Below are 13,416 nucleotides of genomic sequence, written 5' to 3'. Positions count from 1 at the left end.
TTTCTGGCCTCGAACAGAAAGCTTTTTTGGCAAAACCATAATACCTATCATTAATCCGACTTCACTTTGAGCTTCCTGAGTTCTTCCTGAACGTCTACATATGTATATTGGGGCTACACGGTGGTGTAGTGGTTAGCGCTCTTGCCTCACAGCTAGAGGGTCGCCGGTTCGCCTCCCGCCTGCAGCTCTTCTGTGTGGAGTTTGCATGTTCTCCCCGTGTCAGCGTGGGTTCTCACCGGGTACTCCGGCTTCCTCCCACAGTCCAAAAACATGCACTTAGGTTCAATTGGGGACTCTAAATTGCCCATAGGTGTGAATGAGAGTGTGATTGTCTGTCTCTATGTGTCAGCCCTGCGATAGTCTGGCGTCCTGTCCGGGGTGTACCCCGCCTCTCGCCCAATGACAGCTGGGATAGGCTCCAGCCCCCCGCGACCCGATTGCGGATAAGCGGTTAATGGTAATGAATGAATGAATACTGAAATCTTCCTGCGCTTTTAATATGGGAATCAATGGGAATGGCGCATCTGTGCGTCCTACGCCCAAACTATAACTCTGACATCTTTACCAGAGGATTGTGAGTGAGAAGACAAATTTTTCTACATTTATGTGAATAAATTATTTCTGTAGAATGGAATTTGTGGCCTGGAGCGCAGCTTTCAAATGTATTTTTTCACAATTTTTTTCTCACCCACTGTGACACGGACATTCCATGCAATACACACCCATTATAATCTCAGAATTTCTCCAAAAATGATCATGGTCATTGAACAGGGATTGATAAAAAACTATATGACCTATCCAAACGTGGATTAATACACCCATACACAAGACTTGCGTCTACTGTTTAAAGTTTAAATGGAGTCTTTAGGTGAAATTATGCCGGAGAAGTAGACGTTTAAAAATCACCAAATATTGTTCTTTTTTGCTCATTTTTTTTCGTCCGTCCCATTCACTTCAATGCAAAATTTTGGGCAGCTTTTTCGCGACTTACTTAGCACACCGATCCCGATCGCGCTCAAACCGGATGTTTTGATATATAATTAGTCCTGCAACTCTTCAAGTTGTAGAACTAGTAGCAACCAACCATAAACTAGTGAATCTAACAAATGGAAGTGTGGTGCAAGGAAATGTGAAAAAGAATAGCTAAACCTAATGCCCCGTACAAACAACGATCACAAAACTAGTGCCTCGATTGTGGGTTTACACACAGGGTCCTCAAAGACCTTAACAGCGAGAGACACATTACATTACATTACATTACATGTCATTTAGCAGACGCTTTTGTCCAAAGCGACATACAATAAGTGACACTTAGTATAAGGCCATACAAAGACAAAAGAAGGTCTTCGACAGCCGCGCAAAGCTGTTCTTAAGGCTGAGCTGGAAGCAGGTGCGGCAGTTAATTGGTCGCTAGACCGATAGAGCAGAAGAGGGCGGAGCCAGGGAAACACTATGGCCTGCTGTCGGCATTTGAGGGAGGCGTTTCCCAGCGGGGATTCCCTCTGACGGAGCTGATGAAGTACACTGCGGTCTTGAGGCACAGACAGAGACAACAAAACACACACACCGTACCCCAGGGACGTAACAGGCACATTTTAATTTGATATTTAAAACTTTACTGTCATGTACACATAGAATAAGTTGCACTGGCCACTTCTAGACCAGCAGGACACTACAGTGGCAACATACTTTCAGCAAATACTCCTTCTTCTCATAACCACTAATTAGCTAATAAGCAGAAATTATTATTGCCTTCAGCTTACTATTTCTCATCATGTGGCAGACATGTGAATGGCAGAAATAATATCACCTCACTCACTGCTCAGTTACAGATTCATACACTCTAGCCAGGATGGAAAACATCTTCAATCAAAATCCTTTAGCAGCAAAAAGCGATGAAGTGTCTTTAGCAGACAGCTCTAAAATCAATATATTGTTTAATTTTCCAGCACACGTTTTCCTCCCTTTCCACCATGTTAAAAGGTCTGCTTGTGGTTGTCCAGCTTCAGTGTTTGGAAGCCATTACTTCATAACCGCAGCAGGCAAAGCCAGAAACCAAGTCCTGGCTTTCCCATTATTACCAGTGAGTGACTGGTCTGACCTCTGGAAGAAAAAAGCAGTGACTTGGCAGTGGTCTGATGAAAAGCATGAAGCCTTGTATGTACCACACAGCGATGCATTTATTTAGTTGTTAAGCTTAAACAAATGCATTCACAACCTTCACTTTAACATTGTCTGCTTTTGGCTGTTTGGAGTTGGATATCATGTGGGAGAAGTGAGCTTGACTGATTGAGCTGACTGGTGCAGTTTGAAGCTGTCAGGCTAGGCCGTCATCCAATGGGGTTTGCTCATTTGTGGTTTCCTGTTAGAATCCTGAATTCAGGCTGTGGCCCCATTTATATCAAATTTATGCAAAGCAGAGGTGCAATCAGTCTCAGTGAGTCGGCAGGGCTGCTGCTGTTGTCAGGAGCGAATTATGGGCTGTTTTAAGTGGTTTGTTATCATGGAGCTGAACTCTGACCAGGAGTTCTTCTTGGTTTGTTTTGTCTTGGCTCTGCTGCATGTGCTGCATCCAGGTGCAGTTGAATCCACTCCATCCTTCCCAGAACCGCATCGATGTTGGCAACATGGAGTCTCCTTCTTGACAATGTTTGTGATGGCCCTGCAAAATAAATTCGCTAACTGAAGGTCCATCCATGCTAAATTCAATGCTAAAATTAGCCAAAATTGACACATTTTGCTGTTTGCATGTACATTGTCTGCCTATAGTTAATTTATAAAAAAAAGTGCGGGAGCTTGACCAACATGCATTTCTAACAGCACAACAACTCTTTAATACAATAAAAATGAAGTCCAATGGAAAATCTCAGCTTGGAAATGCGGAAGTCTCAAAGGCACCTCATGGTGATATTGACTCAGCTAGAATTGATACATGCTAACATAGGCTAACGTAGGCTATATGTTTTCAGCTCACCTTAAGATCTCTCGAAACCATCATTTCCATGCCATGGTGTTCGACTTGAGACAAAGGCCTCGGTCTTAATCGAAGTTTACATGCACTTCAGAGTTTAATGGTGCTCTACTTTGCTGACAGCACCACTGATTTCCTTCCTTTTCACTTTTTATGCTGCCAAACAGAACCAGTTTGTTGTGTTGCCGCTGTAGGACGTTGGACATCAGCATTTTCACTTTCTGACTCTGAGAAATTCCTCTACTTTAAAACATTGTTTACCTCCTTCAACCTAAAAGCTGTGAAAACTTTTAAGTATGTGCTCCAAATGTAAAATATTCACCAAACTTGTTTGAGTTTATAACTACAAGTATTTTTTTTATAAACCTCCGTCGCTGCATATTTCTGTAATGTGTCTGTTTCGTCCTGTTATTTGTAACGGTGTACTTTGCTAATAAAGGTGACTTTAGGGGGAATAATCCTCTTTTTTCAAAAAGAGGATTGTGTATATATATATATATATATATATATATATATAAATATATATATATATATATATATATATATATAAATATATATATATATATATATATATATATATATATATATATATATATATATATATATATATATAAATATATATATATATATATATATATATATATATATATATATATATATATATATATATATATAAATATATAAATATATATATATATATATATATATATATATATATATATATATATATAAATATATAAATATATAAATATATATATATATATATATATATATATATATATATAAATATATATATATATATATATATATATATATATAAATATATATATATATATATATATATATAAATATATAAATATATATATATATATATATATATATATATATATATATATATTGGAGCGTGCTATTTAAATGACGCTTGTTTTCAGCCGCCACATATATCAGCAGCCGATCATTCTCACGCTTTGATTGGACAGATTCGATAAATCACATGTGAACCCTGTCGTAAGACGAAATATGCGTTCAGATCTGCACTGGTTTCTACGCTCGTTTGATAAATGAGGGCCAGTGTGTGTTGCATTGCGTCACTCAGGCCTCTTGTGAGCATCTGTGTTGCTATAATCACTGTATTCTTTTTGAAGAGGGTATACAGACGCATGCATACACCAACACTCTGACCACACTGCACATGCACACAAAAACCACACTACACAAAAACACACAGGTCATGCAGCAAAACGAATGCAGGGCATAACTGTGTGCTGCTTTTACAGCTTGCCTCTTAGCTGCATGTCCAGGAAATTTTAAGTTTGCCATTTCAGGAACGTTGGCGTCTGGTCAGAGAGGCAGGCCAAAGGCCTCAGATAATGACAGAAGTCCCATGTCTCCGTTGTCCAATACAGTGATTACAGTTGTTGCAGTACATATCAAACATGTTCATATACTGTATGGTCCAATATCAGTTCAGTCATATATCAGAATTTAGCTGCCATTCAAGTTAAAACGACTGGATCCATACAATCTAAATTTAGTATAAAGTGTTATTGTAGCATCTTGTACCCAGTGTCTGATAATGTGTGTGTGAGTGGGTGAATGCTGATCTGTAGTGTGAAAGCACTTTGAGTGGTTGCTATGACTAGAAAAGACAGACAGGTGCAGTCCATTTACCATTTTACAATACAATTCAGTTCTCTGCTACACAATACTGTATGTATATGTATTTTACATAACATCAAAACTGTTACTTCTTCACACTGTGTCCATAATGTTCATAAAGTTCATTTTTTAAAAATATTTCTTACTAAAATTCTACCCAAATCTTACACATGGCCAGTCAGATTGATGAACCAATTATTAGAGATGCAGAGGGTGATGACAGTTGGTGCCTCAATAAAATAGAAAAAGAAGAAAAATTAATGTGTTTTGAGAAACCTCCCGGTCTAAAAAAAATGAAACAAATGAGAATGCCTTAAACCTGCATTGTTTCTAATGGCCAGCAGGGGGCAACCCCACTGGTCACAAAAAGAGTCAATAGTAATATGACCCTACTTCCCACTTGATTTATTACCTCAGTAAACATTTTTAAATAAGTTTATGGTCACAGTCACTAGTTTCAAGTCTTCTTCAATTTAGTAAAATATTAAACTATCATTCAGAGTAAAATAGGTTATGCTTTAGGGCGGGGCTAACTTGTAATTGACAAGTTGCTACCATGACAACCTTGTGGGTTTTAATCTTTGAACTTTAAGTCATTTGTTCATTTTGAGTAAAGTTTACCAAGTTAGCTAGCAAGTCCTTGCATTCGCCGGTGAAGCTGCATCATTTTTACATGCTCTTGTTTGAAAAAATCAATTATTAATTATCAATTATTAAGGTGCCCTTAAGCAATGCATCTAACCCCCATTGCTCTCTGGGAGCAGAAATGTGCTGCCCACTGCTCCTAAACATGGTGCTTAAAGGAAGGGTTAAATGCAGAGGACATGTTTACTCCTCACTGTGGTTGCAGTGATTATTTGACAAAACTGGATCTTAATATTAAATACCTAATACTTAATATTTTGAGGCTTCAAAACCGTTCGGAGAACCAATGGGAGCTGCACCTTGACTGTGACCACTATTTTATGCAGTCTGCTAAAGGTTCTGCTTACCAACTGATTTCATCCTTAGCAATTCAGATAGATGGATTGATTGATTGATTGATTGATTGATTGATTGATTGATTGATTGATTGATTGATTGATTGATTGATTGATTCATCCCCGAAGGGAAATTTGGTTGTCACAGCAGTATGGTATTTAGGTACAATAAAATACAATAGAATAAAATACTGAGGTAGAATAAATAAAAACAACAATAGAAAAAACACAGAACAGAACAAGGACACTTAAGAGTTAAAAAAAGAAGATCAGTTGGTAGGTAAGGTACAGTGGCAAGATGATGGTAATTATACTGATGATATGATGGTAATAATGTTACATTATATAGTTATAATATAATATTTTTATTAGTTTTCAAGTTTTACAATAAAAGGCGAACAAACAAAAGTAAATGTTAACATACATAAAGAATGCAGAGCAGAACCCAAACCTTCATACACACACCCATTCACTCCAGGTAGAATTGCATGAAATTATATATGTATACATACACGCACACATACATACACATGCATGCACACGTATGCATACCTAAATAACATGTACATACATATATTCTTATAAACACACACATATACATACTTACATACACATAATTATAATAAAGATAATTTGAATTTCATGACCCTATTTTCCAGATGCTATAATGTTCAGATATGGTTCCCACAATTGTACAAATTCCTTCAGCTTTCCTTTGGTAATGTAAGTCAGTCTTTCCAATCCGAGGCACTCTGATAGTTATTTTTTCCATAGTTTTATAGAAGGAGCCTCCATGCTCTTCCAATTCAAGGCAATAGCTCTCCTGGCATGCAAAAGTCTGAAGTCCAACACTTTAGTCTGTTTCTTTGTATGTTTAAAATCTTTGGGATAAATTCCCAGTATACAAAGTTTTGCACCGAAGGGAATCCTGACTCTAAACACCTCAGACATACAATTGATAACCTTGTTCCAGAATCTTTGTATCTTTGAACATTCTCACAGACAGTGAATAAGAGTACCTTTATTATATTGGCATTTAGCACATGTATCAGGAATATGACTTGACATACCATTAAGTTTTTCAGGGGTTATATAAACCCTTGTTAAACATTAAATTGTAGTAACTTAAGCTGCGTATTTATGGTTTGTTTTTGTGTTTTTAGACAGGCCTGGCTCCAGTCTGCTTCATCTATGTCTTTGAGCATGTCGTTATCAGGAGGTTTAATGTAAAACTGACTATGTGTATGTGTTTAGGCCATTGACCCAGGAAGAGATTGCCCAGCGCAGGGAGCTGGCCAGACAGAGACATGCTGACAGGATGGCAGCTGAACAGACGGCAGCAGAGAGCCAAAAAGACCTCAGTCACTCAGGGAGTTCACCACAGGAAAGCCAACCTACAGGACTTGGAACAGGTAAGATTGACTCTCCATGTGCCCACCCATTGCCATCTCTTACTTACTACTTACACCTAACTCTCAACTGTCTTTTTTTTTAATGCAACAGTTTAGCAACAAAAGTAATTTGTAATTAGGTGACAGTTTGTGCTTTTTAACTAAATGATCACATATAATTACACGGATGTAAAGAACAAGCAATTGCAGCAGACATTGATAAATGTTTCAGACTTACAGAGACTTAAATACGGGGGCCCTGAAGTGCAAATCACAATGGAAAATCAGAAAACACAACAACAAATCAAGAAACACAACAAATCAAGAAATACAACAATAAGTTTGCTGTTGTGTTTTTTGATTTGTTGTTATGTTAAGTAATTTGTCGTTGTTTTTTCTGTTTTTCTGTTTTGTTGTTGTGTTTTTTTATTCATTGTTGTGTTTTCTGTTTTTTTGTTTTGTTTCTTGATATTCCTGTTGTTTTCTGTTTTGTTGTTGTGTTTCTTGATTTGCTGTTGTGTTTTTTGATTTGTTGTTGTGTTTTTTGATTTACTGTTGTGTTTTCTGTTTTGTTGTGTTTTTTCATTTGTTGCTGTGTTTTTTGATTTGTTGTTGTGTTTTCTGTTTTGTTGTGTTTTTTGATTTGTTGTTGTTTTTTCTGTTTTATTGTGTTTTTTGATTAATTGTTGTGTTTTCAGTTTTGTTGTGTTTTTTGATTAATTGTTGTGTTTTTTGATTGTTGTGTTTTCTGTTTTGTTGTGTTTTTTGATTTGTTGTTGTGTTTTCTGTTTTGTTGTGTTTTTGATTAATTGTTGTGTTTTTTGATTTGTTGTTGTGTTTTCTGTTTTGTTGTGTTTTTCGATTTGTTGTGTTTTCTGATTTGCCGTTGTGATTTGCACTTCAGGGCCACCATACTTAAATAAAAAACCAAGAGAGCCAAAGTAAATAAAAGTTTGATGGTTCTCTGTGATTGAGTCTCATGTGAACTCTCTCTGTGTATCTTCTTTCTCCCTGTCAGCTAAGATGGAGAGTCTGACACTAAAAGACTCAAAGCCAGAGGAGGAAGAGGAGCAACAGACATTCATAGCGTTTGCACGGATCTACAGTGGGGTGGTGAAGAAAGGACAGAAAGTATTTGTACTGGGACCAAAGTATGACCCCGCCCAGAGCCTAAGCAAGGTAAACTCACAGTTATCAGTCAACCTTTACACTACCTGTTTCAACTGCAAAACTATCTTGTACACGTGAAACTTTTTGATATTGGAATATGCCAGTGTTTACATCAAAGTGACTTCATTTTTGAGGCTTGGTAAAATTAAATATCTTCTTCTTCTAGATAATACAGCAGGTTTTCCATCATGTTTTGGGTTTATTTGACAGCTGAAAAACATGCCTTTAGCTGTGGTGTGTTGAGAGCTCTCAACATGATGTCACATAGACCGACAGGTACTATAAGTGACAGTGCGACATAGACCAACATGAAAAATCAGACTGACAACAGCAAGTTATACAACAATTTAATTTAATTGAAGTCTGCCTCAAAGGGCTTGTACAGGGTACGGCACTGTTTGTACATGATACACATTTTTTTACATTATGATGCCCAAACTTTCTCTGATGTCTATGAAAACATCCATAGAACTTCTTAAAAACTTCCAAACTTGCCTGAGATTTGACATTTTTAGAGAGTTTCGGACAAGAAGTATCAGCAACAAATTGCACTGCTTCTTTTTACAAACTTTGATCTTCCAAGTTTTCACATTCCAATGATAACAACAAACGGCTGTGGCCCAGTTGGTAGAGCGGATCGTCTTCTGATCAGAGGGTTGGTGGTTGGATCCCTGACCATGGCAGCCTACATGTTGAAGTATCCTTGAGCAAGATACTGAACCCCAAATTGCTCCTGATGCTGCGTTCATCAGTGTGTGAATGAATTCCCAATGGTGGCAGGTGGCACCGTTTAGGGTAGCCTCTGCCACCAGTATGAATGTGTGTGTGTGAACGGGTGAATGAGTGCAGTCTGTAGTGTAAAGCGCTTTGAGTGGTCGCAAAGCGACTGGAAAAGCGCTATATAAGTGCAGGTCCATTTACCATTTACCATTTACACATGTAGCCCATTAAGGTTCTTCTCGGAGAAAGACAATGGGTTGCAAATTCTACATTCTTCCTTCCTCTTCATGCTCATTCCTTCTCTCCTTTCTGTCAGCTCCCAGAGGGCTGCAGTGCTTCAGACTGTGTGCCTGAGGTGCCTCATATGTCCTGTTGTTCCATGGAAAGCCTCTACCTGCTGATGGGCAGAGAGCTGGAGGAGCTGGAGGAGGTGCCAGTAGGAAATGTCCTAGGTAAATAAATACATTTCTTCTTTATTTTTATTGCATTACTGCTGCTCTTTGGTCTACTGGACAGAGTTTGTAATCTCACCCGGTAGAGACACACTTAACTTGTCTTGATGAGAAATTCTCTGCCTGTGAAACAAGTTGTATTGTATCTTGTTTTCATGTCTCAAAAATCCTGATACTGTCACTTGTTTTTCATGTGACTTGTTTGCTATTGGTGCATATAATGTTTTCCACACTCATGTCCGTACTGACAGACAGTACTACCACTATCAGGGGCGGGTCATAGAGAATACAATAGAGAATAGAGTCTTTATTGTCATTGCATGGTAGTATGAAAAAATATGTTAGCACAACGAAATTGAGGCACAGCTCTCCCGTCAGTTTAATGAAGTTAAAATGGAATAAATAACCAAACAAGGCATGCACCCATCAAACAAACAAACGAAGAAAGGACACCACGCACAAATCACAAAGTAAAGAACTGTAAACAGGACTGCAAACAGAGACACATGGCAAAGCTGCAAATGATAGCGAACACTGCACACATACATTGAGCACAAAACATTGCACTTCTATTCTGGAAAAAAAGAGAAAAGGGAAGCCTATTGCACATGTCACAGAGAAAAAAAATCTTATTGCACATGTTATACGGGAAAAAAAAGCTTATTGCACATGTTATACAGAAAAAAATCTTATTGCACATGTCACACAGAAAAAAAGCTTATTGCACATGTCACACAGAAAAAAACCCATTATTGCACATGTTATACAGAAAAAAAGCTTATTGTACATGTTATACAGAAAAAAAGCTTATTGCACATGTCACACAGAAAAAAAGCTTATTGCACATGTTATACAGAAAAAAAGCTTATTGCACATGTTATACAGAAAAAAAGCTTACTGCACATGTTATACAGAGAAAAGCTTATTGCACATGTTATACAGGAAAAAAGCTTATTGCACATGTTATACAGAAAAAAAGCTTATTGCACATGTTATACAGAAAAAAAGGTGTCAGATGTGCTTTGGACCAATTCTGGAGATTGTTTGTCCTAGGTCCTACTCGGTACAACTCGCCATGCTATAACTGGCAAGGACAATGCAAGTTAGCATGGCATGCTTTGATTCACCAAAAGCGCCAAGTGGAAAAGCCCAAATGAGAGAGCCCCTGACTGTTTGTGAAGCAACTCCAGTCCACTTTGTGGAGGTACAGCACCTCTAAGCTCAGACTTTTGCCACTCATATTTCATGAAGTGTTTACATGTTGCCTTTGTTTGTTGTTTGTTTGTTTGTGTGTGAGCTCACACTCCACTTAAAATCCAGACTGTTTCCATATTGGTGCAGTTTGAGTTTTCTGAGACTAACTGCCATTTGTCTTTTCGTCAACATAAAACACATTGACTTTCTCGTAAATAAACACACTGGCCCTCATTTATTAATCAAATGTAGAAACCAGCGCAGATCTGATTGCAGAAATCATCTTACAACAGGGTTCACGTTAGATTCATGAAACGTTCATATCTCGTCAATCACATCGTAAGAATGATCAGACGGAAGAATACGTATGTATGTAAAAATATGAGCAATCATTGCACTGGTTTATTTTTCTCTTAAGTGCTTCTTCTAAAGAAATTGAGCCACCCATTACATACATCTGACAAAAATAGCTTGAGCTTCAACTGGCCTTGAACATGTTCATGCCACACAGTGTCAATAACACTGTTGTAATCTACAGCGAGAGTCAGACCATTTTTGTTTTTATTCAAATGTTGCACAAACATAATGACATACCGGTAAATGTATCCGGAAGTATACTTCCTTGATTTTAGGTCATAACTTTAGACTAAAAACAAAAATTAAGATTCTACAGCCATTCTAGTAGCTCTGAGAGGCACAGTGGTTCTTTGAGCTATGCTTACCATGTAATGGTGCATGTTAGCATGGTCACATATGTTAATTAGCAATCCGCACAAAGTACAAGGCACATAGAGATGGACAACCATTCACACTCTCATTCACTCCTACGGACATTTAGAGTCACCAATTAAACCTGAGCTGCATGTCTTTGGACTGAGGAGACAGAGAGAACCCACACTGACACGGGGAGAACATACAAACTCCACACAGAAGAGCCACAGGCCAGATTCAAACCTGCAACCCTCTTACTGTGAGACAGGAGGGTCACCGCCATGTAACCCTTCATGGAAATCATTATTGACAAAGTTTTGTGCAAACTAGTAAATGTTGAGATGCAGTAATTCTCCTTATAACGTAAGAATCTGACCTACTGGAAGCATTAAATAAAAAGTAATGGAATGACTGAAACCACCGAGATACGTCTTCTGGAGAACATGTCCATCTTTTAAAAAAAATGAATTCCACTCCATCCAATAGTTGAAAATGTAAACCTCATGATGGCACTAACAGAATCGTCGGGGCATTATCAAAGTTGTTAGGATTCATATTCTGGGGACTGGCAATGTCTCGAAAATGTATCCAATAGTTGTGAGATATTTCCATCTGGACCGAAGTGGTTAACCGACTAATTTTGCTTCCTTTGAAGCACACCACAAGCAGCTCTTCAAGTCACATTTCCTACATGCCAGGTTAGGTATGTTTTATCAATTTACTGGTCCAAAAAAACGCTAAGATTACTTTTTAACACTTTTTTAAACACTTTTAAACAAATCAGAATAATGTTCTTGGTAGCTCAAATGCTCAAGGTGTATGGATTGGAACATTGGTACTTCGCCAACCATGATCAAATAATTAGTATACCCTGAGCATTGCACATTAAATTAGTAGTAAAAGAGTCACAATGTCTGACCATGTTAGATCAAAGCCACAGATTAAGTCCATCTGTTTGCAACCAGCCAAACAACACTGAGCTCCAGGCTCTGTACTGTGAGGCCGCTCCCAAAAATCCATTTACTGCCCATCTGTGAGCTGACAGTCCAAACTAAATAAGGAGCAGAGGGATCAGTGATGCACACTCAAGGGCACATCGTCTTATTGACAACTCGTTCCTACTGTGCCTTCTGCCCCACGCCCATACTGGCTGATGACTGTACATCAATATCCTAATGCACGTCTCCTTCATAATTCATGACAGTCTCAATGGAGAAGATCACACAGGTCAGACTTTGATTCAGTGTTTGCAGCACTCTGTTCAAAGTGCCCAGGAACATTAATAAGAGGTCATATCAATACTGTACAAAGTAGCAATCACCACATGCCATATTATACATCAGATTATACAAGCATACACAAATAACCACATGCTATATTACATCTGTATGTTTTCAGACTTTTAGAAGTGGTGCTAATGCGTAGAAAAGAGAACTTTTTGTGGCTAAAATATGTCTTGAGATTTATTACTCCACTTTATAAACATCAAGCATCAAAAAGTAGAAAGATTGAAACTTAACACTGTGCTGCTGCAACTATTATTGATTATTTTCATCATCGATTAATATGACAATTATGTTCTTAATCAATTGGACCATTGTCTTGCCTAATAAAAGTCAGAAAATAGTGAAATATGCTCATACATTCCCATACATACATAGTCCTTGGTCACCTAGAGATGTGTAATGAATGTTCTTGTATCTGTCCAGCAGTCCAAAATCTAAAGATATTCAGTTTGATATTACATAGAATGAAGAAAAGCAGCAAATCTTCATTTTACAGTTGGGTCATTTACAGGTTCAGTCTAGTGTACAAGCTTAAACCAGTTTGATTTCCTGCAAAATCAGCTGAACCAGCATTTGTCAGTACAAATTAAAAAGCAGCTTCTATCTGCAACCTGTGCCCACTGCACCACGGAACTAAATCCATCTTGTATTGCATTAGTTAAAGTGTTTCTCTGACGTTATTTTTCACACCGTTTGTGATCGACCAACTCCTGGATAATCTCCCCTTGTTCTCTAACATGTGCTCTGCAGAGAAACAGAGAGAGAGAGATGCTCTCTGGTATTACATTAGAAGACAGCAGTACAACCTGATGAGCATAATCACGTTAGTTTATAGACAGACTTAATGAGCCACTAGTTACTGTCAGGAAAGGGCTGGGTATA

General features: G+C 37.8%; 1 protein-coding gene across 2 annotated transcripts in view; it reads left to right on the top strand.

Annotated features, from left to right (window-relative positions):
• The window catches only part of efl1 (elongation factor like GTPase 1), a 138,389-nt gene that overhangs the window by 34,918 nt on the left and 90,055 nt on the right, over window positions 1–13,416 (top strand). For both annotated transcript variants that reach the window (XM_059357055.1, XM_059357049.1), the window contains exons 13-15: window positions 6,865–7,022; window positions 8,020–8,180; window positions 9,208–9,343. In XM_059357055.1, coding sequence (XP_059213038.1) covers window positions 6,865–7,022; window positions 8,020–8,180; window positions 9,208–9,343 — 455 coding nt within the window. The remainder of the gene's footprint in view (window positions 1–6,864; window positions 7,023–8,019; window positions 8,181–9,207; window positions 9,344–13,416) is intronic.

The sequence above is a fragment of the Centropristis striata genome, chromosome 2 (genome assembly GCF_030273125.1).
Source record: "Centropristis striata isolate RG_2023a ecotype Rhode Island chromosome 2, C.striata_1.0, whole genome shotgun sequence".
Taxonomy (NCBI): domain Eukaryota; kingdom Metazoa; phylum Chordata; class Actinopteri; order Perciformes; family Serranidae; genus Centropristis; species Centropristis striata.
This window is presented reverse-complemented; position numbering and strand designations above follow the sequence as displayed.